At 47.4% G+C, this 24,391-nt stretch overlaps 1 protein-coding gene across 1 annotated transcript in view; it reads right to left on the reverse strand.

Moving 5' to 3' along the window:
* The window catches only part of LOC144891313 (zinc finger Y-chromosomal protein 1-like), a 64,226-nt gene that overhangs the window by 1,533 nt on the left and 38,302 nt on the right, over nucleotides 1-24,391 (reverse strand). The window contains exons 8-9 of the mRNA XM_078774078.1: nucleotides 5,680-5,844; nucleotides 5,072-5,146 (exon numbers count right to left, since the gene is read on the reverse strand). Coding sequence (XP_078630204.1) covers nucleotides 5,072-5,146; nucleotides 5,680-5,844 — 240 coding nt within the window. The remainder of the gene's footprint in view (nucleotides 1-5,071; nucleotides 5,147-5,679; nucleotides 5,845-24,391) is intronic.

Consider the following 24,391-nt stretch of genomic DNA (forward strand, 5'->3'; position numbering starts at 1 on the left):
AAAAATAATTAATGCTAATTATTTTCTATTGCAATTTTGTATGAAGCATCGTTTGTATGAAAAACTGCAAGCCATACTGTTAATTTCGAAGATGGCATGGCCAATTGAACAAAGGATCTTTATTGTGGAGTCTTACTTTGCCACAAAGTCATTTCAACAGACTCAAACACGATTCAGAAAGAAGTTTGAGACCAGATTAGCACCAGATAAGTCTGCTATTTTTCAATTGATAGAGGTTTAAGTCCCACGAGACAGCACAAAATCTTAATTGCTCAAAGTCTGGTCGCCCGAGGACTGCAATATCACAAGAAAACATTGAAGCGGTCCATGAAGCAGTTTTGAGGAGCCCCAGGAAATCGCTGCGTAGTCGATCTCAATAATTGAACTTATCTTTATCAAGTACATGTACACAAAAAATTCTGAAGCAGAAACTAAAAATGTAACCGTATTTCACACAAGTGAAGCAAAAACGAACAGACAATGATAAACAACTCAGTGTGACGATTTGTGAATGGTTTGAGGAAAAAATGTGTCAGGCTCCAACTTTTCTGAGTAATGTGTGTTTTTCTGACGAGGCCCACCTTCTTTTAAGTGGTCATGTTAACTCTAAAATCAATGTGTTTTGGGGTTCTAGTTCTCCTGATGAGATTAGTGAAAGGCTGTTACACAGGCAGAAATGCACTGCATGGGTTGCTATAAGCAAATCTTGCATCAATGGGCCTTTCTGGTTTCAAGAGGAAGAAGCGAAATCTGTAACCATAATCACCAAACGGTACTTGAAAGTTATACAGAAGTTCTGGGTTGCATTAGTGAGGAAGCTCAACATCGACAGGGCTGGGCAATGGTTTCAGCAAGTTGAGGCCACACCTCACACTTCCAACAGATCGATACAGTGGCTACAACAGAAATTCAGTGATCGAATCATCTCTAGGACAGATGTTAAATGGGCGCCCCATTCTCCGGATCTCAACCCAACCGACTTCTATATATGGGGTTACCTAAAGGATAGAGTGTCCCAGGGGAGACCTCAGACTATTGACGGCCTCAAAAATGCAATTGCCACCAACATCAAAGCTATTCCGGTTCAGGAATGCAGCAGAGTTACCGACAATTTCACCAGGAGGATCCATTCGTGCCTGCTGCAGCAGGGCATCCATGTAGAACACGTTTTGGGAACTGTCTTCTGAAATCGCGTTATAATTTTTGTGTTTTACTTTGTTCTACATTTTACAAAGATTATTATGTATAAGTTTCATGCTGTTTCAATGGAAAATTAAAAAAAGTATTAAAAAACTTTGGGTTGCATTTTTTATGAAACACCCTGTGTATTTCTCCTTCCCTCTCCATGTATTTAACCACTTTCCCTGCCAATTTTGCTTTTTTTTTTTTTTTTTGCTTTCCTCCTACTTTCTCTCCATATTGAACACTTCCACTCCCCTCCCCCTCTTCATTTGTGGAGACCAAATCTCCATGTATTTAACCACCATTTGTGAAGACCAAATCTAAGGTAATGTTTTCCGTTTGTCTCACCTTCATATGAGCTCCATGCAGACTTATTTTGCACCGGGAGAAAAAGAGATTGGGCTATTTTATTTAATGTTGTCTCTCATCTATGTTCAGAAGTTGGGCTGCCTGATCAAGATTGGGTCAAATAGGCTTCAGTAAAGCATCAATAAGATTCTTATTGGCTCAGATTAAGTCCTAATAAAGCAAAGCCATAAATACATTGCATGAACTCAGTGGAAAGGCATCAACAGCAGCGTGGTGGGACACAACAGAGGTACACCTGGAGGAAGAATGGCCAAGAGGAAGAAACACCAAAAAAAAAAAAAAAGGTGAGCCCAGGAATGGGCGTTTTACATTTGCAGTAAAAAATAGCACAGGAATGCAACATGGCAATGATAGGCCAAAAGGCCGAATAATTTCCATCTTTAAGGTTGTACGGGATCGAACAACCATACGTTACACACCATGTAGACCCACAGAGACTGAGGACCCTTTGTATATTAATTTCAATTCTGCACAAGGAAAATAAATATTAAAATGGAATTTGTTTGATTGCAGAGAAAGCTCCACTCCTCTCCACACTGAGGGGGGCACCAAACATATGACACCTGATTTCCTAAAGCACCATTATTTCATATTTTTACATCAATTTGATTAGGAATTGAGGCTTTTATTGTGACGGAGACCTTCAGTGTGTGAAAATAATGCGGTACAGCTATTTTTGTAGAAATTCGGCCAGTGGTTTGGTAAATCACAAGGAACAAACTCAATATAGTCGTGGCCAAAAATATTGGCACCCTTATACCTTTTTCAAATAATTCAGCATTTTTTCCAGAAAATTATTGAAATTAAAGGATATTTTGGTATCCACATATGTATTTCTTTGGTTTGCAGTGGAACAAAAAAAAAAAAGGCTGAAGAAATTACTAAATCTTAGCGTATTCCACACAGAAATCCTAAAATGGCCCAGACAATATTATTGGCACCTTTTAGAAGTTGTTGGAAATAATTCGATTTCAAGCAGGTGATTCTCCTTTACTTTGGAATTGAACTCACATGTGGTGCGTTGCAGGTGCCTGTAATAAAAAAAATCACTCATTCAACCAGTTTGAATAGAGAAAGGAGTCATTCTGCAGTTTTGTGTCACTGTGTGCACCGCAATGAGCATGGAGGAAATAAATAAAACCAGAGAATTGTCTGAGGAGGTCAGACACAAGATTGTAGCCAAGCATGGACAATCTCAAGGCTACAAGTCCATCTCCAGAGAGCTTGATGTTCCTGTGTTCACCGTACACAATGTTAGCAGGAAGTTTAAGGCCCATGGCACTGTTGCCAACCTCCCTGGATGTGGCCGCAAGAGAAACTTGATCGAAGATTGCAGCGAAGGATTGTTTGAATGGTGGAGAAAACACATCAATCAACTGCCAAACAGATTCAAGCTAATCTTCAGAAACAAGGTACGACAGTTTCAACTCGCACCATCCGTTGCCAACTCAATGAAAGAGGATTCTATGGTAGGAGACCCAGGAGGACCCCACTGCTGAGACAGAGACATAAGAAAGACCGACAGGAGTTTGCCAAAACACACCTGAACAAATCAAAATCCTTTTGGGAGAATGTCCTGTGGACAGATGAGACCAAATGAGAGCTTTTTGGTAAAGCAGATCATCTCTATGTTTACAGAAAACAATATGAAGCCTTCAAAGAAAAGAACACCTTCTCCACAGTCAAACATGGAGGAGGTTCAGTGATGTTTTGGGATTGCTGTGCTGCCTCTGGGTGCCTTGAATGTGTGCATGGCATCATGAAATCAGGAGATTACAAAGGTATTTTGGAGTGCAATGTTCAACCCAGTGTCAGAAAGATGGGTCTCTGTCGAAGGTCATGGGTCTTGCAGCAGGACAATGACCCCAAACACACTTCAAAAAGCCCCCAGGAATGGTTCAAGACAAAACGCTGGACTGTTCTGAAGTGTCCAGCAATGAGTCCAGATCTAAATCCCATTGAACACCTGTGGGGAGATCTGAAAACAGCAGTTGGGAGAAGGCACCCTTCAGATCTGGGAGAACTGGAGCAGTTTGCACAAGGAGAGTGGGCCAAACTGCCAGTAGAGAGGTAGAGGAAGCTCATTCATGGCTATAGGAAGCACTTGACAAGTTATTTTGACCAAAGGCCGTGCTACCAAATATTAAGTTCAGGGTGTCAATAATTTTGTCAATGCCATTTTAGTCAGGTTCACTATGTTTTTTCGTTCAAAATCATGGTAGATTAGCAAACCTATACATTTTTGGAAACGTTCTTTCATGGAAAATCTGAAAATCAATGTTTACATTTGCCAATTCCGACCAATTCGATTCGACCAATTAGACCAATCGACCAATTCCATTTGACCAATTCGACCATTCGACCAATCGCTTCGATCGACCATTCGACCAATTCGATCGATTCGATTCGATTCATCGAATTCGATTCGATCGACCATTCGACCAATTCGATTTGCCAATCAATTTGACCGACCTTTGCTTGTGTGGAACGGACTGTGAAAACGATGCGGACTATATTGTCGGATACGACACACAGGACAGTGATGACGAACTCTAAATGGCATATTCTGTAATCGTGTATGTTTGATGCCATTGACTGCCTGTGTATATTTTGTCATTGACTGCCTGTGTAGATGTGAAGTTATAGTGACTGCATGTGTATATATGATTTTGCTGACTGCCTGTGTATGTTTGGTGATATGAATTATTGTGACACATTTTGATGTTATTAACTACCTGTACAAAATGATAACATGTATTTGATTATGCAACTTATCGCGAATATAAAGACAGTATTTTGCAATTCAAAACCTTTGATTCGTGTCTTACCATTCCCCATAGCACTAATTTGATACTTTCATTGGATTCCTTGTCCCTGAAAATATAGGTTTAGTATATTTTTAAAAGTTTTTAGGGTAATTAGAGGCAGAAATAGAACAAAATATGTATTTTACAGTGGCCATTTTGAAAATCCAAAATGGCCGCCATACAGGTATCTCTCCAAATGTAAACATTGATTTTTAGTTTCCTTATGCTATAACCTTTCCAAAAATGTATAGGTTTGCTAATCTACCATGATTTTTAACGAAATATAATTTATTGACATGGTGAACCTGACTATTTCTTTTTATTTTCTGATTTGAAAGGATATATTAAGTTCTGAATCAAAAAGAAAGTTTCTGTCATATTTAAGTGAAATATAGAATTGTGGAGACGAAATACTTTTGTCAATTTCAACATATTTTTCGAGAAAATTGTGGGTTATTTTTAAAAAGTGCAAGGGTGCCAATATTTTTGGCCATGACTGTATTCGTATAGTACATAGATTACTGTGTTAGATCTTAGTTTTGGAATCATAACTTGTTGCAGCATCCTTTTCCCACCATTTCAACTAATTTTCATGGAAGCAAAAAGACACAAGAACTTTTCAACTGTAATAATCTGCAGGGTGGTCTTGGCTCAGCCCTCATATTCAGGCATGGACTCGACTCGTTTGGGCACAGCGAGAGAGTATCAAGTACCTTTTTCCCCGAATGATACTTCATATGTTTCTTCAATTCCGTCTGCAGTTTGAAGCTTTTTTTACATCTCCGACACTGTGAACAGACACATCCATCATGTTTAGGGATTCATAGCTTGATGCCAAAATAACAGCTAAAGTTAGCAATTTTGCAGAAGTTAATTGAACAGACTAAGGGGTGAATGGCAAATTTCTCCTTTTGAAAAATGACATGATTCAAGTTGTAAAATAAAACTGTCTGCACGATTTCACAAGCACCAACTGGTGCATTATTAAATTTATCCAAACTACCCAGATTAGATCTCTTTCATCACTCATGCGAGGAACCTTACAATGCAAGACTTGGAGCCCAAAACAGAAAGCAGTTCAAAATAAAGGCTAATCCCCAGGAGGTGAAACAAGTATCCTCATATTAAACTTGTGTAAGAAATCACTTCTCCAAACAACATCAAAGTAAACAAAGTCATCATTAAAAAATGTTGTATATAAGACACCATCTCAAAAACAAATTCTACAACCTTTTCAAAAGGGAACTTTGCCTGAAAAATCAATATGATAAATGCTTTTTTATGGGCATGGCCTTAAGTACAGAACGCAAGAAAAAGGAACCTGATGAGGGAGCTCGTGAGTATGCGAGGACAGGACGTGTCGTGAAAGAGCGAAGGGGTCGGTCGAATGGAAGTCACAGTGACGGCAGTTATGTGACCGGCGTCCCCTGTGTGTGCCCATGTGCTTAGTGAGCTCGGAGGGACGATGGAATCCTTTGTCGCACACCTGCACAGCACACATTCCCACACCAATGTTGCTTACGCATAAAACCACACTTCACCAATACAAGGTTCCATGAGATAGGAATCCCAGTAATAAGATCTGCAATGCAATCAGTAAGTTGTAAAAAAACAAACACTCCGACTGATGAAGTGTTCAAACACAACCCTTAACCAGCTTGCTCTCCAAGTATGTGCAAACCTGAGCTTTATCATGTCTTTATCACTGCATCATTAATGATGTCATACCCATTAAAAGGACACTCCTCTTCACTTTGCAAGTCGTTTATCTTGCTTAACTTTGCCTCGACTCTCGTTTTATCCCTGCCCTGCCCAGTTGGCATACTGGTGATGTGTTGATGGGATTATCGTCCCTCAAACCTCTCATACTAGATGTGGGTTCAAATGTAAATTATTTGTTCAAGTAAATCTGCAAGTGGACCGGACAATCTCTCTGACTCTGAAAAATCCCGTGCATCTATTTAGTGACCCCCTCCACCCTCTGCCATGACATCCATCAGACAGTCAGCAACCTCTTCCCTTTCTTCTGACATTAACAAAATCACAAAATGGTCAAACACTTGGAATATATATGCATATAAGAGTGAGGTGTGTGTGTGTGTGTGTGTGTGTGTGTGTGTGTGTGTGTGTGTGTGTGTGTGTGTGTGTGTGTGTGTGTGTGTGTGCACACGTAGCCTTCCCTTTTATTTCTATACAATTCCAAAACCCCTTGATCTCCACCAAATCTTGCATATGTACTTGGGGTACCCAGGTTCAGGTCATAGGCACAAAAAATCCACCTCCCCACAAGGAAAGTCCATGCATTGTATATGTATGTGTGCATAAGTCTTAAAAATCATATAATAAAATGCTGGGGCAATCACCAAATTTTGCAAACGTGCTGGGGATACCCAGGGTCAGATCATGCACACAAACCTCCCCCTGTTCAACCTCCGCAGGGAAATTATATGCATGTGTGGCCTCAAACCTTTTATATGGATAACGGTAGGGATAATTATATTACAAGAGATGCACCAAATCGGACATTAAAAAACTCTTCTTCATCCGACTCGCATTCAGTTTTCATATCTGCCATAAATCAATGCAAACATGTTATTCGTGAGGCTAAGCATTCCATTATCCAAAATAAATGTGACAACACCTCTCATCTTCTTCCACGAATAGATCTTTCTGGTTGTTAGCTAAAACGATCTCCAACAGAGTCCGTCGCTCTACTTTTCCATCGCTTTTTCGTTCCGATGATACTATCAGTTTCTCCATCTGATAAAGCAACTCTTTTTGATCTCCTTTCTCTTCTAATTGCATACATGATGACTAACATTCCATCTCCCCCTGAAGCACCCCTTAGCAATCATATGCCCCTCCTATAATCTATTTTCATTAAGTCAAAAAAGTACTCTTCTCTCTGGACACATGCAAAGCATACGGACAAGATGGCATTCCTCCTTGTGTCTTGAAGGAGTGTGCTTCAGAACTTGCTCCTGTGCTTGCTCGTTTGTTTCGTTTTTGTTTAAAAACCCAAACTTTTCCTCTTTCCTGGAAACATGCCTTATTTTCCTTTCCTGGAAACAGGCCTATTTTAAAGAAGGGTGATTGTTCAAACCCTTCCAACTACCACCCTATTGCTCTGACTTATACTATTTCCAAAGTCTTTAAATGTCTTCTCAATTCCCATTTCCTCAAGCATCTTTAATCTCACAGTCTTCGATCTGACCATCAATATGGTGATATCTTTTCTTACATTACAAATGTCTGGGCCTCTTATATGAGAGACTTTGGGGAATCCTTTGTTGTAGGCCTTGATATCTCAAAAGCCTTTGACAGAGTTTGGCATCAGGGTCTGATATCCAAGCTTCCCTCCTTCACTCTGCTCTCTCATATCGAGCTTTCTCTCCGACTGCTCTATCTCCGTAATTGTTGGTGGTTCAACACCTCCCTCCTTCCCTATCAACAGCGGTGTCCATCAGGGTTCCTTCCTGTCTCCAACACTCTTCCTTCTTTTTATCAATGACCTTCTTTCTTCCAGAAATAACCAAATGCACTCATATGCTGATGACTCGACATTACATTCCTCCATGTTTATCCCATCTGCCCCATCTTCCCTCACTCGATCTACATCTCGGTTGATCACAGCCACCTCTTTACATTTGGATTTGGACAAGATTTCCCAGTGGGGCAAATGTAATGAGGTTAAGCTTAATGCTTCTAAAACTCAATTTCTTCCCATCTCTCTCTCAAACTCCTATCTCTCCAATCTCCTTTGAAAGCTCCACAATTACACCATGTGATATAATAAACCTACTAGGTATTACCCGAACATCAAATTTATCCTGCAATCCACACATTACACAAATAGCTAAGTCTGCCTCGAAGAAACTAGGCGTCCTGTTCAGATGTCGAAGATTCTTCACCTCTCAACAGTTACTTCAACTATATAAAGGATTTATTCGCCCTTGTACAGAGTACTGCTCTCACATTTGGGGAGGTTCCAGCTCCACATACTTACTGGAGAGAATTTAATCCAAAGTCATCCGACTCATCAACTCTCCCAATCTGACCTAAAAACTCGACCCACTTGAAATATGCCACAAAGTTGGCACTCTTTCTCTTCTCTACACATATTGCTTCGGCTTATGCTCCCAAGAACTTGCTGCTTGTGTACCTTCACCATTAGCGAGACCACGGAATACTCGACAAGCCACTACATCACATGATTATTGTGTGGCCACTGGCAACTCAAGGGTGGGCTGTTATGATGTTTGCTTCTTCCCCAACACTGCCAAACTATGGAACTCTTTACCTTCCCATGTATTTCCAAACACTTACGACCTTCACTTTTTCAAAAAGCAGATATTTTACTTCCTCAAAAACTCTGAGACGATTCCTTCTTTCTTCACTTTTCTATCAATGCAGCTCTTTTAATTAAGGCCTGTACTCAATGAGGACAATATAGACCGTGACTGGAGCCTTCAGCATAAAAAATTGAAAAAACAAGGAAATGAAGCCATTTGGCCCATCATTGCCGTTTTGCCCTCTCAAGGGTATTACTACAGCTTTAACCATCAATCTTCTTCGTTGTTTACTAAAGTCTAAATAATTTCGACAAAACAATTAAAAGTGAAATACAGGAATATCTAATTTACATAGGTATTCAACCCCTTGAGTCAATACTTCGAAGAAGTGCTTTGGACAGTGACTACAGCTCCAGGTTTTCTTGGGTATGGCTATATCAGTTTTGCACATCTGGATTTGGGGAGTTTCTCCCATTTGATTTGCTCAAGCTCTGTCAAGTTGGTTGGGGAGCGTTGGTGAACAGCAATCTTCAAGTCTTTCCACAGATTATGAGTGGGGTTTAAGTCTGGGTTGTGGCTGGGCCACTCAATGACTTTCATGTTTTTGTTCTGAAGCCAATCAAATGTTGCTTTGGCTGTATGCTTGGGGTCATTCTCCTGTTGGAATGTAAATCTTCGCCGTAGTCAAAGTTATTTTGCACTCTGAAAAAGGTTCTCCTTAAGGATTTGCCTGCACTTGGCTCCATTCATTGTTCCCTCTATCCTTACAAGTCTCCCAGTCACTGCTGCTAAAAAGCAGCCCCATAGCATGTTGCTGCCACCACCATGCTTTACGATAGAATGTTGTTAGATGAGTGATGAGCTGTGCTCGGTTTCAGCCAGACCTGGCACTTTGCATTTAGGCCAAAGAGTTCAATTCGTTTCATCAGACCACAAACTCTCATGCTTTTTCACGTGCCTCATGCGCTCAGTCTTTCACATGCCTTTTTGCAAACTCCAGGCATGCTGTAATGTGCCTTTTCTCAGGAATTGCTTCTCTTTGGCTACGTTCTCATAAAGTCTAGATTTGAGAAGTGCTGCGGAGAGTGCTGTCCTTCCGGCAGCTTCTCCCATCTCAGCCAAGAAACTGTAGTTTTGTCAGAGTGGTCATTGGCTTATTCGGCAAGGTCCTTCTTGCCCGGTTGCTCAGTTTGGTCGGACTGCCAGCTCTAAGAAGTCTGGCTAATTCCATATTTTTTCCATTTCCTAATGATGGAGCTCACTGTGCTCTTGGGAACTTTCAACACTCTATAAATTGTTTTATACCCTTCCCCCGCTCTATGCTTTCTCACAATTATGGCTCGGAGTTCTACGGACAGTTCCTTGGACTTCATGGTGGAATTTCTGCTCTGACATGCATTATCAACTGCGGGACCTTATATATAAAGGTGTTTCTTTCTATTTAAAAAAAAAAAAATCTAAATCATACACAAATATATATATATATATATATATATATATATATATATATATATATATATATATATATATATATATATATATATATATATATATATATATATATATATATATATTGTAGCGGCTGCCGCTGGGGTTACACAATCGCCTTGCACCTATCAAGGACGCGGAGCGATCACCAGGCCGGGCTCGTCCAGGACGCCCGGGCAGGCCCGCGCTCGACTTGCCAGGCCTCGGTCGGGACGCCCGGGCAGGCTCGCCCTCGGCTTGCCAGGCCGCAGCCGGCCCGCGGGGCCACGCCCCCTGGCGCCAGGCCTGGGAAAACCCCCTGGCGGAATAGATATATATTGCCGACCGTAAAACGTTTTTCCCAGAGTGCCTGAGTGTTTGATTCTAATAAAGCAGCTCAGATGAATTCAAGCTTTTTGTCGCGTCCATTCTTTCGATCGACGTGGGAGCCACAGCTCCTTCATTGGTGACCTACCGACATGGACACGGCAGTCGCCCTTAAACTGCCTACCTTCTGGGAGGCTCACGCGGCGGTTTGGTTCGCACAAGCGGAGTCCCTGTTCGCCCTGCGGGGCATCACGGCGGACGACACCCGCTTCCACCACGTGGTCGCTGCGCTCGGTTCAGCCACCGCAGCCCGCGCCCTGAGCCTCCTCGAGAGCCCGCCAGCCGCGGACAAATACGGCGCGATTAAGAAGCTTCTCCTCGATGCCTTCGCCCTCCCAGCAGCGGAACGCGCACGGCGCCTGCTCGATTTGCCGGAGCTCGGCGACACGCGCCCTTCCGAGCGAATGGACTACATGCTTTCGCTGCTCGGCGAGCACTCTCCGGCATTCCTGTTCCGGGAGCTGTTCCTCCGTCAGCTGCCTAACCCGGTACGCCTCGCCCTGGCAAGCACGACGATCACAGATCCCCGGGCCCTTGCCAGAGAAGCCGACAAAATTTCCGCCGCGGGACAGCGCATCGCAGCGGCGACATGGGACCCGCCGCCGCCTGATGCACCATCCATGGCGCCCGAGCACCCGGCGCGTTCGACGGCCGAACTGCCGACGCAATTGGCGGCCGCTATACCGAGCCGACCACGTTCAGCACGACGTCCGAAGCCTCCACCCGACCAAGCGTGGTGTTTCTATCATGCCAGGTTCGGACAGAAGGCCCGGACATGCCGACCCCCGTGCACCTTCGACGGGTCGGGAAACGGCCAGGCCGGCGTTCATTACCTGCCATGAGCGCCGGCCACAGTCACACGGGCAACTTACTGTTCATCACGGATAAAGCGTCCGGACGGCGCTTCCTGTGCGACACCGGCGCCCAAGTGAGCGTCATGCCCGCCTCTGACCAGGACAGGCAATCCGCGGTTTGCGGCCCCTCCTTGGTTGCGGCCAACGGATCGACTATCCGCACCTTCGGCCCGCGCAACGTCACCCTCTGCTTCGGCGGCCAACGCTTCGCTTGGACGTTTGTAACCGCCAACGTGCCCATGGCTCTGCTAGGCGCCGACTTCCTCTGCGCACACGGACTGCTGGTGGACGTCCAACGGCGTCGTTTAATCAACGCTGAAACCTTCAGCTCCCTGGTATGCACATTGAGCAGCTCCGCGCCGACCGAGCTGGCATGCACCGTCCCGGCGGCGAACGAGTTTGCTCGCCTGCTCGCGGAGTTCCCGGCCCTCACGCGGCCGACGTTTTCGGCCGTCGCAGTACGGCATGGGATCGAGCACCACATACCAACCACGGGCCCGCCGGTCTACGCCAGGGCCCGCCGCCTCGACCCAGCCAAGCTTGCCGTTGCGAAGGCCGAATTCGACGCGTTGGAGCACCTCGGCATCGTGCGGCGCTCCGATAGCGCGTGGGCCTCGCCACTGCACATCGTGCCAAAGCCGGGGGGTGGATGGCGCCCGTGTGGCGACTACCGCCGTCTTAATGACGCTACAACACCCGACAGGTACCCGATCCCGCATATCCAAGACTTCTCCGCCCGTCTGGCGGGACGGGTCATTTTTTCGAAAATTGATCTCATACGGGGATATCACCAGGTACCTGTCAGGGCGGCCGACGTCCCTAAAACGGCAGTCATCACGCCGTTCGGCTTATTCGAGTTCTTGCGGATGCCGTTTGGTCTCAAGAACGCGGCTCAGGCGTTCCAGCGCTTGATGGACGGCGTGCTGCGTGACCTGCCGTTCCTTTTCGTTTACCTGGACGACATCCTCGTCGCCAGCACGTCCCGGGCCGAGCACCTCCTCCACCTCCGAACACTGTTCGGGCGCCTCAGCGAGCACGGCCTCATCGTCAACCCGGCCAAATGCCACTTCGGCACGACGGCCGTTGATTTTTTGGGCCACCACATCACCAAGAACGGGGCTGTGCCGCTGCCAACCAAGGTCGAGGCCATCACCACTTTCCCGCGTCCCCGCACCATAAAGGCCCTGCAGGAATTCCTGGGAATGGTGAATTTTTATCACCGCTTCGTGCCCCGCGCTGCTCACCTCATGCGGCCCCTCTACGAAGCCCTCCGGGGCAAGCCGGCCAAGCACGACATCGCCTGGTCCGCAGCAATGGATGCGGCCTTCCAAAGCTCAAAGCGGGCCCTCGCCGACGCAACACTGCTCGCTCACCCGGTGCTCAACGCTCCCATCGCCCTCACCACGGATGCCTCCGACTACGCGGTGGGCGCCGTACATGAGCAATGGGTGAACAGGGTTTGGCAGCCACTCGCTTTTTTCAGCCGGCAGCTCCGGCCGAACGAGCTCAAATACAGCACGTTTGACCGGGAGCTCCTCGGTCTACACCTGGCCGTCCGCCATTTCCGCCACCTCCTGGAGGGCCGACCTTTCACGGCGTTCGTCGACCACAAGCCGTTGGTTTACGCCATGGCCAAGGTCACGGAGCCATGGTCGGCCCGCCAACAGCGCCACCTCTCCGCCGTGTCGGAGTTTACCACGGACATCCGGCACGTCGCCGGCAAAAACAACGCCGTGGCCGACTGTCTTTCCCGGGCCTGCGCGAACGCGGTCCACCTGGGCGTGGATTTTGCGCTTATGGCGGCGGACCAAACCACCGACACCACGGTGCAAGCCCTCCGGGCGGCGGACACGGGCCTCCGCCTGGCCGACATCCCCTGCGCGGACACTGTCCTGCTCTGCGACGTCTCCCAAGGCCGGCCTCGCCCCATCGTGCCCGTCACCTGGCAACGCCGCATCTTCGCCTCCCTCCACGGCCTTTCCCACCCGGGCCGGAAAGCTTCCCAGAAGCTGGTGTCGGCGCGTTTCGTCTGGCACGGCCTTCGTCGGGACGTCCGCGATTGGACCAGCGCCTGCACCGCCTGCCAACGGGCCAAGGTCCACCGACACACCCAGGCCCCGCTGGCACCTTTCACCGTGCCCGAACGACGTTTCGACCACGTCAACGTGGATCTGGTGGGCCCCCTTCCCCCATCACGAGGGTTCACACACCTGCTCACCATGGTGGACAGGACCACCAGGTGGCCGGAGGCCGTTCCCCTCGTCTCCACCACCACCGCCGACGTGGCGCAGGCCTTCATCGCCACCTGGGTCGCCCGCTTCGGCGCACCGGCGGACATCTCGTCAGACCGCGGACCACAGTTCACCTCCGAGCTGTGGGGCGCGGTCGCCCGCAACCTGGGGGTCAAGCTCCACCGTACTACGGCCTACCACCCCCAAGCAAACGGGTTGTGCGAGCGATTCCACCGCTCCATGAAGGCCGCGCTCATGGCCGGCCTTCAAGACGGCGGTTGGGCCGACCGGCTGCCGTGGGTCCTTTTGGGCCTTCGCACGGCCCCCAAGGAGGACCTCCAGGCATCCACCGCCGAGCTGGTCTATGGCCAGGTGCTACGCGTCCCGGGCGAATTCGTGCCCGACGCTACTAGCCCCTGGTCCACAGCTCGCCAGCGCTCGGACCTCCAGGAGGCCGCCCGACGGTTTGCCCCCGTGCCGACATCCCACCACGGTGACCCCCAGTCCTACGTTCCCCCAGCACTCCGCACCGCGGAGTATGTTTTTGTGCGTCACGACGCACATCGGCGGCCACTCCAGCCGCCGTACGACGGGCCCTTCCGGGTGCTGCGACGGGACGACAAGTCGTTCGTCATCGACATCGGCGGCAGGTCAGACCGGATTGCAGTGGACCGCCTCAAGCCGGCGCACGTGGACGTCGACCACCCACCACGGGTGGCCCTCCCGCCGCGGCGAGGCCGCCCCCCGTCCACGGTGCCCCCCACTCGACCGCCCACCACCTCACCGGACCCCCTCCCACGACCCACCAGGGGTCGCTTCGGCCGGGTCATCAGGACCCCCCTCAAGTTGACCCTGCCGGTGCAAGTCGATTCTGGGGGGACGTGTGTAGCGGCTGCCGCTGGGGTTACACAATCGCCTTGCACCTATCAAGGACGCGGAGCGATCACCAGGCCGGGCTCGTCCAGGACGCCCGGGCAGGCCCGCGCTCGACTTGCCAGGCCTCGGTCGGGACGCCCGGGCAGGCTCGCCCTCGGCTTGCCAGGCCGCAGCCGGCCCGCGGGGCCACGCCCCCTGGCGCCAGGCCTGGGCAAACCCCCTGGCGGAATAGATATATATTGCCGACCGTAAAACGTTTTTCCCAGAGTGCCTGAGTGTTTGATTCTAATAAAGCAGCTCAGATGAATTCAAGCTTTTTGTCGCGTCCATTCTTTCGATCGACGTGGGAGCCACAGCTCCTTCAATATATATATTTCCAGTTCTTTGAGCTTTGTTGGCTGTTTTGGGACTCTGCCAAATTCCTCAAAGATAAGTACTCCTGGTAGTTTTGTCAAGTTTTTATTGTTTATTTTTCTGTCTCTGTGTTTATTGCATGCTTCTAGCTCGGTCTTTTGTTTTAAATCTTGTGCAAATTTGTAAGTATTCGTCGGACTTTTCGTGCCGGGTTTTTGAGGCCTACGTTTTCCGAGTTTGAGTCCACAATTTTTATTGTCTTTTATCCCTACTACCTTCAGCCTTTTTGTTTTCTCCCCAGTTCCATTATTCTCCTTCAAATTGCCCCAACTTTAACCCCTGCTTAGTGTCAAAAAAAAAAATCAATTTTCTTTTCACCTCCCACTACCAATCTTCTTCCCCCACTTCTACTTCCTCTTCCGCCTTCCGGCCTCTCAATTTTTGCCGTTTTTCACTCTGCATTCCCACTCTGATCGTGAAGGTATTCACGAACAAACTCAAAATTATTTTCTTCAAGCTTTTGCCTTGCTCTTCTCTCCTCTTCTTCTTCTTATTCTTCAACCTAACCCTCAATAATAATAGTAATTACAAAAAATTACACATAAAAAAGGCAATTGCTCCCGCCGTACCTACAAAATGCTTATATACACCTCGATGTCTTACCCATTGTTGTGACGTCTTCACAATGCCATTTAAAATGTTTCAATTTCCTTTTTCTCCCGTGTTGAATTCTCTATTCTACAGGGTCCGGCTGGGAGGTGTGACGATTTTCAGAAAACTCGTACAGTTATTTTTAGTCAAATTTCAATTTTTTTTTTTTTAAAGACTACATATATAATGCCATTTAATACACTGTAACAAAGACATTTTAAAAATGTAATTCATGTTTGAATTGGGTATAACAATGCAAGTGGGGGGTCCAGCGCATGCGTGATGGCTGTTGGTTACTCGTTAGGTGCCATTTCAGTAGCCATGGAGCTGTGGACGATTGAACATCGCGTCTTTGTTGTTGAGACGTTTATTCAAACGGGTAGTTCGGTGGTGCTTACACAGCGCAGATTTCGTACTCACTTCAATGTTGGTCGACGTGGCGCCGTTCCGTCTCGAAACACAATATTGAAGTGGGTAAAAAACTTCAGGACAACTGGATCTGTGAGGCCGGGAGCAGCTCGGGGAGGTGATCGAATCGTTAGGACCCCGGAAAACATCGAAATGGTTCGACAAGCTGTGGAGGCCAGCCCTCGTCGGTCAGCGGTACGGCACGCTCGCGCTCTACGGATGTCAGACAGATCAGTTCGTCGAATTTTGCACTTTGACCTTCATTATCACGCGTACAAAATCATGGTGGTTCAAGAACTGCAGCAGAATGATTTCGTACGGCGGTTTACGTTCGCAGAAAGAATGCTGGAACTGCTGAGGGATGCTGCTGTGCTGAGAAATGCTGGAACTTTTCTGCACGTCTGCAAGAATGCTTGGACAAGAACGGCCGCCATTTAGATGATGTCATTTTTCAAACATGAATTACATTTTTTAAATGTCTGTTACAGTGTATTACATGGCATTATATATGTAGTCTTTAAAAAAATAAAAATTGAAATTCGACTAAAAATAACTGTGTACGAGTTTTCTGAAAATCGTCACACCTCCCTGTATTATAATTCGCTCTTGTTTTTCCTCTTCAAAATTTTGTTTTCAAATAAATCCTTCAACCATACCAACACATACAGCTCTTCCTTTCTACATTCTTGAAATTTGCCTTTATATCACCCCTCCTCTAACGTTTTCAACCATATATCCGACTTGGAAATTTCAAGAACCCCAACTTGCAATGTTTGTATTTAATTAATCGTTCATTTTGTCAAACACACCCACGTCCCACTCCATGTCCCCTCCCTCGACTTCCTCCGACCCCCATTCCATCACTACCTTCCCTCTACCCCTCCCCTTCAAAACTCACACCTCACCCCTCCCCTTGAAATTTCCCCCATCACCGCTCCCTTTCAATTCAAAACTTCTACATCACCCCTCCTCCACAAAGCTGCCTCCTCCCACTTCCTCTGTCTTCGAACTCATTCCTCCACCTCCTCCAATATTCTCCTTCGCTCTGCCCCCTCAAGCTTCAACTCACTGTGCCTCATCCTATCACCATCTAGCCTTTTGTCCTCCTCATCCCATCACCATCTAGCCTTTTATCCTCCTCATCCTCCCTTCTCCTAGCTCTTCTGCAATCTCCAACACACTCTAAACAGCTCCCCTTACCTCCCCCTCTCCTCCCTCATCTTACCCTACCCCTCCCCTCTCGAGTATCCAATGCTCCCCATCCCTCTTCCTTGACGGTATGGACCTCAAACATCCGGGGCATTCACTCAAACCTGACTGATCTCTCCATACAAGTTGCTTTTGACAAACCAGACTTCATCTGCTAAACAGAAACTTTCCTCCTTCAAGACGTCTCAAACTCCTTCGTATCTCTCCCTGGTTACTTCCTCCTTCGGTATGATAGACCCGAGACATATCCTGGTGGTTGAGTTGCTGCTCTCTTTATCAAAAACTTTCTTCCTCACTCTCCCTACACTGCCCTCTCTCCACCACACCCCGAGGAGTACCTCTGGCTACAGCTTCCCCTCCTCTCGCACCTTTTGTTCATATGTTTGTTCATATGTGTGTTGTACCATCCACCAAATAGTGATGACTCCATTTACATCTCACCGTCTGACAACGAGGACCAACTTCTATCCACTCATCCCAACTTTCTCTTCCGTACATGTGGTGACTTCAATTGTCATCCTGCCAGCTGGCTGGGTGTGGGTTCCTCTCTCACCAGTCATGGCACCTCAGCAAAGGACTTCTGCGACTCATTGGAACTGACACAATCTGTCAATTTCCCGACCCGGATCTCAGTTAAAGGAGCATCTTCTCTTCTAGACTTGGTTATGACTAACTTCCCTGCAAATGTCTGCTGCTCTTCTTCTGCTCCAATTGGTTCTTCTGATCATGTGCTTGTTAAAGTGGATATCTCTCTGGCCATTCTCAGAGAGCCTCCACAGCGTCGACGAGTCTGGCATTTCACTCAGGCCGACTGGCACGGTCTTCAAGCAGCCATCAATCATCTGGACTGGTCTCCCATCTCTACTACCTCTGACATCAACTCATCCTGGGAATTCTTCCAAAATAAACTGCTCTCTCTCTCATGCACAGATTTATCCCATCTCGTCTTCAGTTGTCATGCCCTTCCTCCCATCCATGGCACACTTAATCTTGTGGTGAGGCAGTTGCCCTGAAACAAATTTCTTCACCTCGTGGAAGGCAAATCCAACTGACAGCAATCTCAGTTCTTTCCACAAAGCTTGGAACAAGTGTGTGTCTACCCTCAAGAGAGCCAGGAAACTATCTCTCTACTCTCAAAGCTGAACTCTTAAACCTGTCTCCCTCCTCCAAATCCTGGTGGCGTCTGGTCAAATCTGTTTCTGGGGTTTGTTCCCCTTCCATCCCCTCCCTTATCTCAAACGTCTACACAGCTGAAACTGCACGTGAAAAGCCAAATGCCTCAACACTGTGTTTGCCTAAAAATCATACCCAGCTGCTCCTGGACTCTGAGTCGTTCTCTCCTGACAAGGTAGCGAAGTTTCTGTCAAACCTCGACTCAGATTCTGCAACTGGACCAGATGGCATCAGCCCACGGGTCCTAAAATCCTGCTCTGCCGCTCTATCTCAACCTCTCTCTGTTCTCTTCACCCTCACTTTTGCTCAAGGTCATCTACCATCTGCTTGGAAATCAGCCAACATTACCGCTTTACTCAAAACCGGTGCAAAAACAGATCCCAGCAATGACAGACCAATCAGCTTGCTCCCAATAATCAGCAAGGTCATGGAATCCATCATGGCTTCTGATATTAAATCCTTCCTCATCTGATATTAAATCCTCTGACATTAAATCGCAATGGTCTGATCTCAGATCATCCGTTTGGATTCAGACAAGATCTCTCGACTCTGGACATGCTGCTTCTGCTGTCTCAACAATAGATGGAGGTCCTCAATGCCAAACAGGAAATCAGAGCCGTCTCCCTTGACATATCATGTGCCTTCAATACGGTCTAGCACCCCGCTCTGCTCACCAACCTCTCCTCCTATGGTATCCTTGCAAATCTCCAAGCATGGCTCGTGGATTTCCTCTCACGTTATAGTCAATATCTCGCGAGATATTGATCTCGCGAGATCTCGGAGACGGCGGCAGGGATTTTCGAAGCTCCACACGGTCTCCACGTTTTTCGAAGTTAAGTCTGTTCACAATTGTATTTTGTCGAAACTGTATTTATCTTTCGGTGTGTGAAGTTATTGTGTGCAACTTTGGTTGTTTCTCGGTGTTTATCTTTCATAAATTGATCGTCTGTTTGCCGTGTCGTGTCTTGAGGCCTTGTACAGTGTGCACTGTACAACCTTGAGGCTTTGTTTTTCTCTCAGCGGTCCGTCTTTTGTGATCCAATAACTTTCGTTCTCTGTATTCCCAGTCTTTTCACCCATAGCCTACTTCCTTGTGTAAATCTCAACTCAAAAAAAAAAAAAAAAAAAAAACATTTTCCTTCTCTGTTATCATTCGTTTATTCATTCTTATTCGTTCGTTCGTTCTTCGGCCACGTGTTTCTCCCCCATTTCCCCAGATAGTTTTCACCCATTAACCTTCAATGTTTACACTTTCCCCTCAAGTTATGTATTCCGTCATATTTTATAACACCTTTTTCTTCTTCTTCTTTAAAAGGCTGCTTTCGACTTGCTCACCAAATCAATTCATCCCAAAAAAAATATCCATCTCCTATAGTGCCTTTTTTCTACATTCCCTAAACTCTCCTGCACTCCATCCTCCATCCAGCGTCCTTAAACGTATTTTTAACTCGAAGGTCACAAGCAACTCATTTTGCAATAAATGTTCGTTTCCCATAAATCGTACACTTTCAAAAATCCAATCTCACCCCTCCCCTCCAAATCTTCCCCATAACCCCTCCCCTCCAAATCTTCCCCATCACCCCTCCCCTCCAAATCTTCCCCATCACCCATCCCTTTCAAATCTCCCCCCTTGCCCCCTCCCTCCTAAACGACCCCCTCACCCCTCCCCGCCAAGACGCCCCCTTGCCCCTCCCCTCCTAGACTCCTGCCTCACCCCTCCCCTCCAAATCTCCCCCATATCCCATCCCCTTCAAATCCCTCCCCTTGCCCCTTCCCTCCCAAACTTCCCCCTCACCCCTCCCCTTCAAATCCCCCCACCCTCATTGCTTCTCAATTTCCCCCCTCTCACTCCCCCTCCTCAAAGCGTCCTCCCCGCTTCTTCCCCCTTCAAACTCTCACCTCCATCTCCCCCAACCTTCTGCCTCGCTCTTCCCCCTCCTCAAATAACACCTCATTGTGGCTCACCCAATCACCATCAAACCTTTTGTCCGCCCCATCCTTCCCTTTCTCCGAGCTATTCTGAAATCTCTGACACACCTTCAACAGCTCTCCCTACCTCTTCCACCTCTTCCACATCTTACCCTACCCCTCCTCCCCCCTGTTCTGTATCTGATGCTCCCCCTTCCTCTTCATTAACGGTATGGACCTCAAACATCCGGGGCCTTCGTTCAAACTTAACTGATCTCTCCATACAGGTTGCTTCTGTCAAACCAGACGTGATCTGCTTAACAGAAACTTTCCTCCTTTATGATGTCTCTGATTCTATAGTATCTCTCCCGGGCTACTCCCTCCTCCGGTATGATAGACCTGAGCCTCGTCCTGGAGGCGGGGTTGCTATCTTTATCAAAAACTCTCTTCCTCACTCGCCCTGCACTGCACTCTCTCCACCTCACCCCCAGGAATACCTCTGGCTACGGCTTCCCCTTCGCTCCCACCTCTTGTTCATATGTGTGTTGTACCGTCCACCAAACAGTGATGACTCCATCTACATCTCGCTGTCTGATGATATGGACCAACTTCTATCTACTCATCCCAACTCTCTCTTCCTCATATGTGGTGATTTCAACTGTCATCATGCCAGTTGGCTGGGTGTGGGTACCTCTCTCACCAGCCATGGCTCCTCAGCAAAGGACTTCTGCGACTCACTGGGACTGACACAATCTGTCAATTTCCCGACCCGGATCTCAGTCAACGGAACATCTTCTCTTCTGGACTTGGTTATGACTAACTTCCCTGAAAATGTCTGCTGCTCTTCTTCTGCTCCGATCGGATCATCTGATCATGTCCTTGTTAAAGTGGACATCTCTCTGACCATCCTCAGGGAGCCTGCTCAGCGTCGACGAGTCTGGCATTTCACTCAGGCCAACTGGCACGGTCTTCAAGCAGCCATCAATCATCTGGACTGGTCTCCCATCTCTACCACCTCTGACATCAACTCATCCTGGGAATTCTTCCAAAGTAAATTGCTCTCTCTCATGCACAGATTTATCCCATCTCGTCTTCAGTTGTCATACCCTTCCTCCCGTCCATGGTACACGGAATCTTGTGGTGAGGCTGTTGCCCAGAAACAACTTGCCTTCGTCTCCTGGAAAGCAAATCCAACGGAAGGAAATCTCATTTCCTTTCACAAAGCCCGAAACAAGTGTGTGTCCACCCTCAGGAGAGCCAGGAAACAATATCTCTCCGTTCTCAAGACCGAACTCTCTTATCTGTCTCCCTCTTCCAAATCCTGGTGGCATCTGGTCAAATCCGTTTCTGGTGTTTGTTCCCCCTCCATCCCCTCCCTTACCTCAAACGGCTACACAGCTGACTCCGCACGTGAAAAAGCTGAATGCCTCAACTCTGTGTTTGCCTCTAAATCTTGTGTCCCAAACCCATCCCTCTCTGTACCCACCATACCCAGTCGTACCCTGCTGCTCCTGGACTCCGTGTCCTTTCCTCCTGACAAGGTGGAAAAGTTTCTGTCAACCCTCGACTCTGATTCTGCAACTGGACCCGACGGCATCAGCCCACGGGTCCTAAAATCCTGCTCTGCTGCTCTATCTCACCCTCTCTCTGTTCTCTTCACCCTCTCTTTTGCTCAAGGTCAACTGCCATCTGCTTGGAAATCAGCCAACATCACCGCTTTGCACAAAAAAGGTGCAAAAACAGATCCTAGCAACTACAGACCAATCAGTCTTCTCCCAATTATCAGCAAAGTCATGGAATCCATCATTGCTTCGGATATGAAATCTTTCCTCTTCTCCAATGGCTTGATCTCTGATCATCAATTTGGTTTCAGACCAGGTCACTCTACTCTGGACATGCTGCTTCTGCTGTCTCAACAATGGATGGAGGTCCTCAATGCCAAACAGGAAATTAGAGCTGTCTCCCTCGACATATCACGTGCCTTCGACACGGTCTGGCACCCCGCTCTGCTCACCAAACTCTCCTCCTTTGGTATCCATGGAAATCTCCACGCATGGCTGGCGGACTTCCTCTCTAGTCGTCGTCAACGTGTGGCCCTGAATGGGTTTCTCTCATCTCCTCTTCCTGTTCAGGCTGGAGTTCCCCAAGGCAGTGTTCTGGGCCCCGTGCTTTTTCTGGTCTTCATCAATGATCTCTCTGACTCTCTCGAAAATCCTCTCTATCTCTTTGCTGATGACTCCACTCTCTGCCGCTCCATTCCTCATCCCTCAGATCGGCAGTCTGCTGCCTCCTCACTCTCTGAAGACCTGGACAAAATCACAGACTGGTCAAACAAGTGGAACATGTCTTTCAATCCTGACAAATCTCACACTCTTACTATGTCTCTCCGAAAAGATCGACTGGACAACCCTCCCATCTACTTTCTCAACAATCCTCTCCAAGAAGTTCTGTCGCTCAAGATTTTGGGTCTCACTATCTGCCATGATCTTTCTTGGGAAAACCACATTTCCAAGCTGGCCTCCAAAGCCAGTCGCCGACTGGGCATCCTCCGTCGTGCGAAGTCCTTCCTCGGCACACCTGAGCTCCTCACCACATACAAGGCTTTCATCCGCAGCTCAATGGAATACTGTTCTCCCCTATGGGCCGGTGCTCCTGCCTCACACCTAGCTCGGCTTCACGCTGTTGAAACCAAGGCTTTTATATTCCTTGGTATCTCCCAAGGTGAAGCTGATTCTGAGGGCCTTTCTCTCCCTCACCGCAGGCAGGAAGCTGGTCTTTCTGTCTTCTACAGACTCCTCTCCGGCATTGCACCCCCAGCTCTCTCTGTGCTCTGTCCCCCAAATATTCCTACAGGTCGCACAAGATCTGCCAGCAACCCTCTGATGGTTAAACTGCCGAAATCTCGGCTCTCTGCTCACCTTCACTCTTTCATTCCTCTTTTCTCCCGCCTCTGGAACAAACTCCCACCCTCTCTTCAATTCCATTCCTCCCTCTAGTTCTTCTAAAACAGCTGTTCACCACCATCTCTTATCTTCCCCCATCCAAAACCTTGATCTTTTCTACCCCCGCTAATTCACCCCAAATCTACCTTTTCAAATTCCGTTTTCTTTCCTGAAAGTCCTAGTAGTGTCCATTTGTTTTATACCGTGTACCCCGCCCCAGCCCTCTCCCTTCCACAGATCTCCAGATGTCCCTTTTCTCTACTGTTGTTATGCTTCCCTCTCTCTCCCCCTCTTGTCTCCCGCTTCCTTTATTATATGTTTTATGTGCGTTTCTGTTTCTGTTTTTACGTGTTTTATTTGTTAGCTCTTACACGAGCTTCAACTTTGTACACAAATATATATATATATCTACTATATAAGAGAGCCGTTGGTCTGTCTGTCTCTGTGTTGCCATTTTTCTCAGATATGGCAAACGGATCTTTGTCAAACTTTCAGAGGTTCATCAGTGAGTGCTTTGGAGTGCTTTGGAGTGCTTTGGACAAAATAAAAAGTTCGTTTTATTGGATTTAAAAAAATTCGATCCAGTGTCTAAGCCTTTTTAATTAATGACAGTTATATGCAAGTACCCATTCGCATAAATAAATACAAAACAATTACCAGACATTTGAACACAAATAAATGACTGGAAGCAGTCGAAGTTGGCGGTAAAGCTTCTTCTTTATCATACTGAACTCGGAAATAAACATTCAGCAGCATATATTCAACGAAAAGGTAAAATGATGATTTGACATTTGTGATGGATTCAGATTTGGATGCAATTGCTTTTCCATTATATTTTCCCTCATTTCAAATATGTCAATGTTTCTTTTTCGCTTGAGCAACACCAGGTACACCAGCTATAAACGCTGATATACTTTGCTCGGGGTACAAATACAAATACAACTTTGTGGGGGCGGGGTGGGGGGGGGGGGGGAGTAACATAGGCTATGTGGCTGTGGCCTCATGTGCAGGGGTGTGGGGGACCGGGAGTGGGGCGTAAATTCTTTATGTAAATGTGTACCGTGTAGCGCCACCTGGTGATGGTGGCAGAGGGTATTATAATTTCCTTTTTACCTGGGCAACACTGAGGTTAAAGCACTCTTTGCATGGGTACATTTTTCTTCCTTCCCTTCCCCCCTCTACCCCAAAACGGAGGGGCCTGTCAAAGCCCCCCTCCCCCACCCCTCTAAAAGATGTGTATGTAGTATATCTTTCCCCTCCATCTCCCCTCACCTTTCATTC

This window comes from Myxine glutinosa, chromosome 3, assembly GCF_964187855.1.
Source record: "Myxine glutinosa chromosome 3, kmMyxGlut1.1, whole genome shotgun sequence".
In the NCBI taxonomy this organism is placed as follows: domain Eukaryota; kingdom Metazoa; phylum Chordata; class Myxini; order Myxiniformes; family Myxinidae; genus Myxine; species Myxine glutinosa.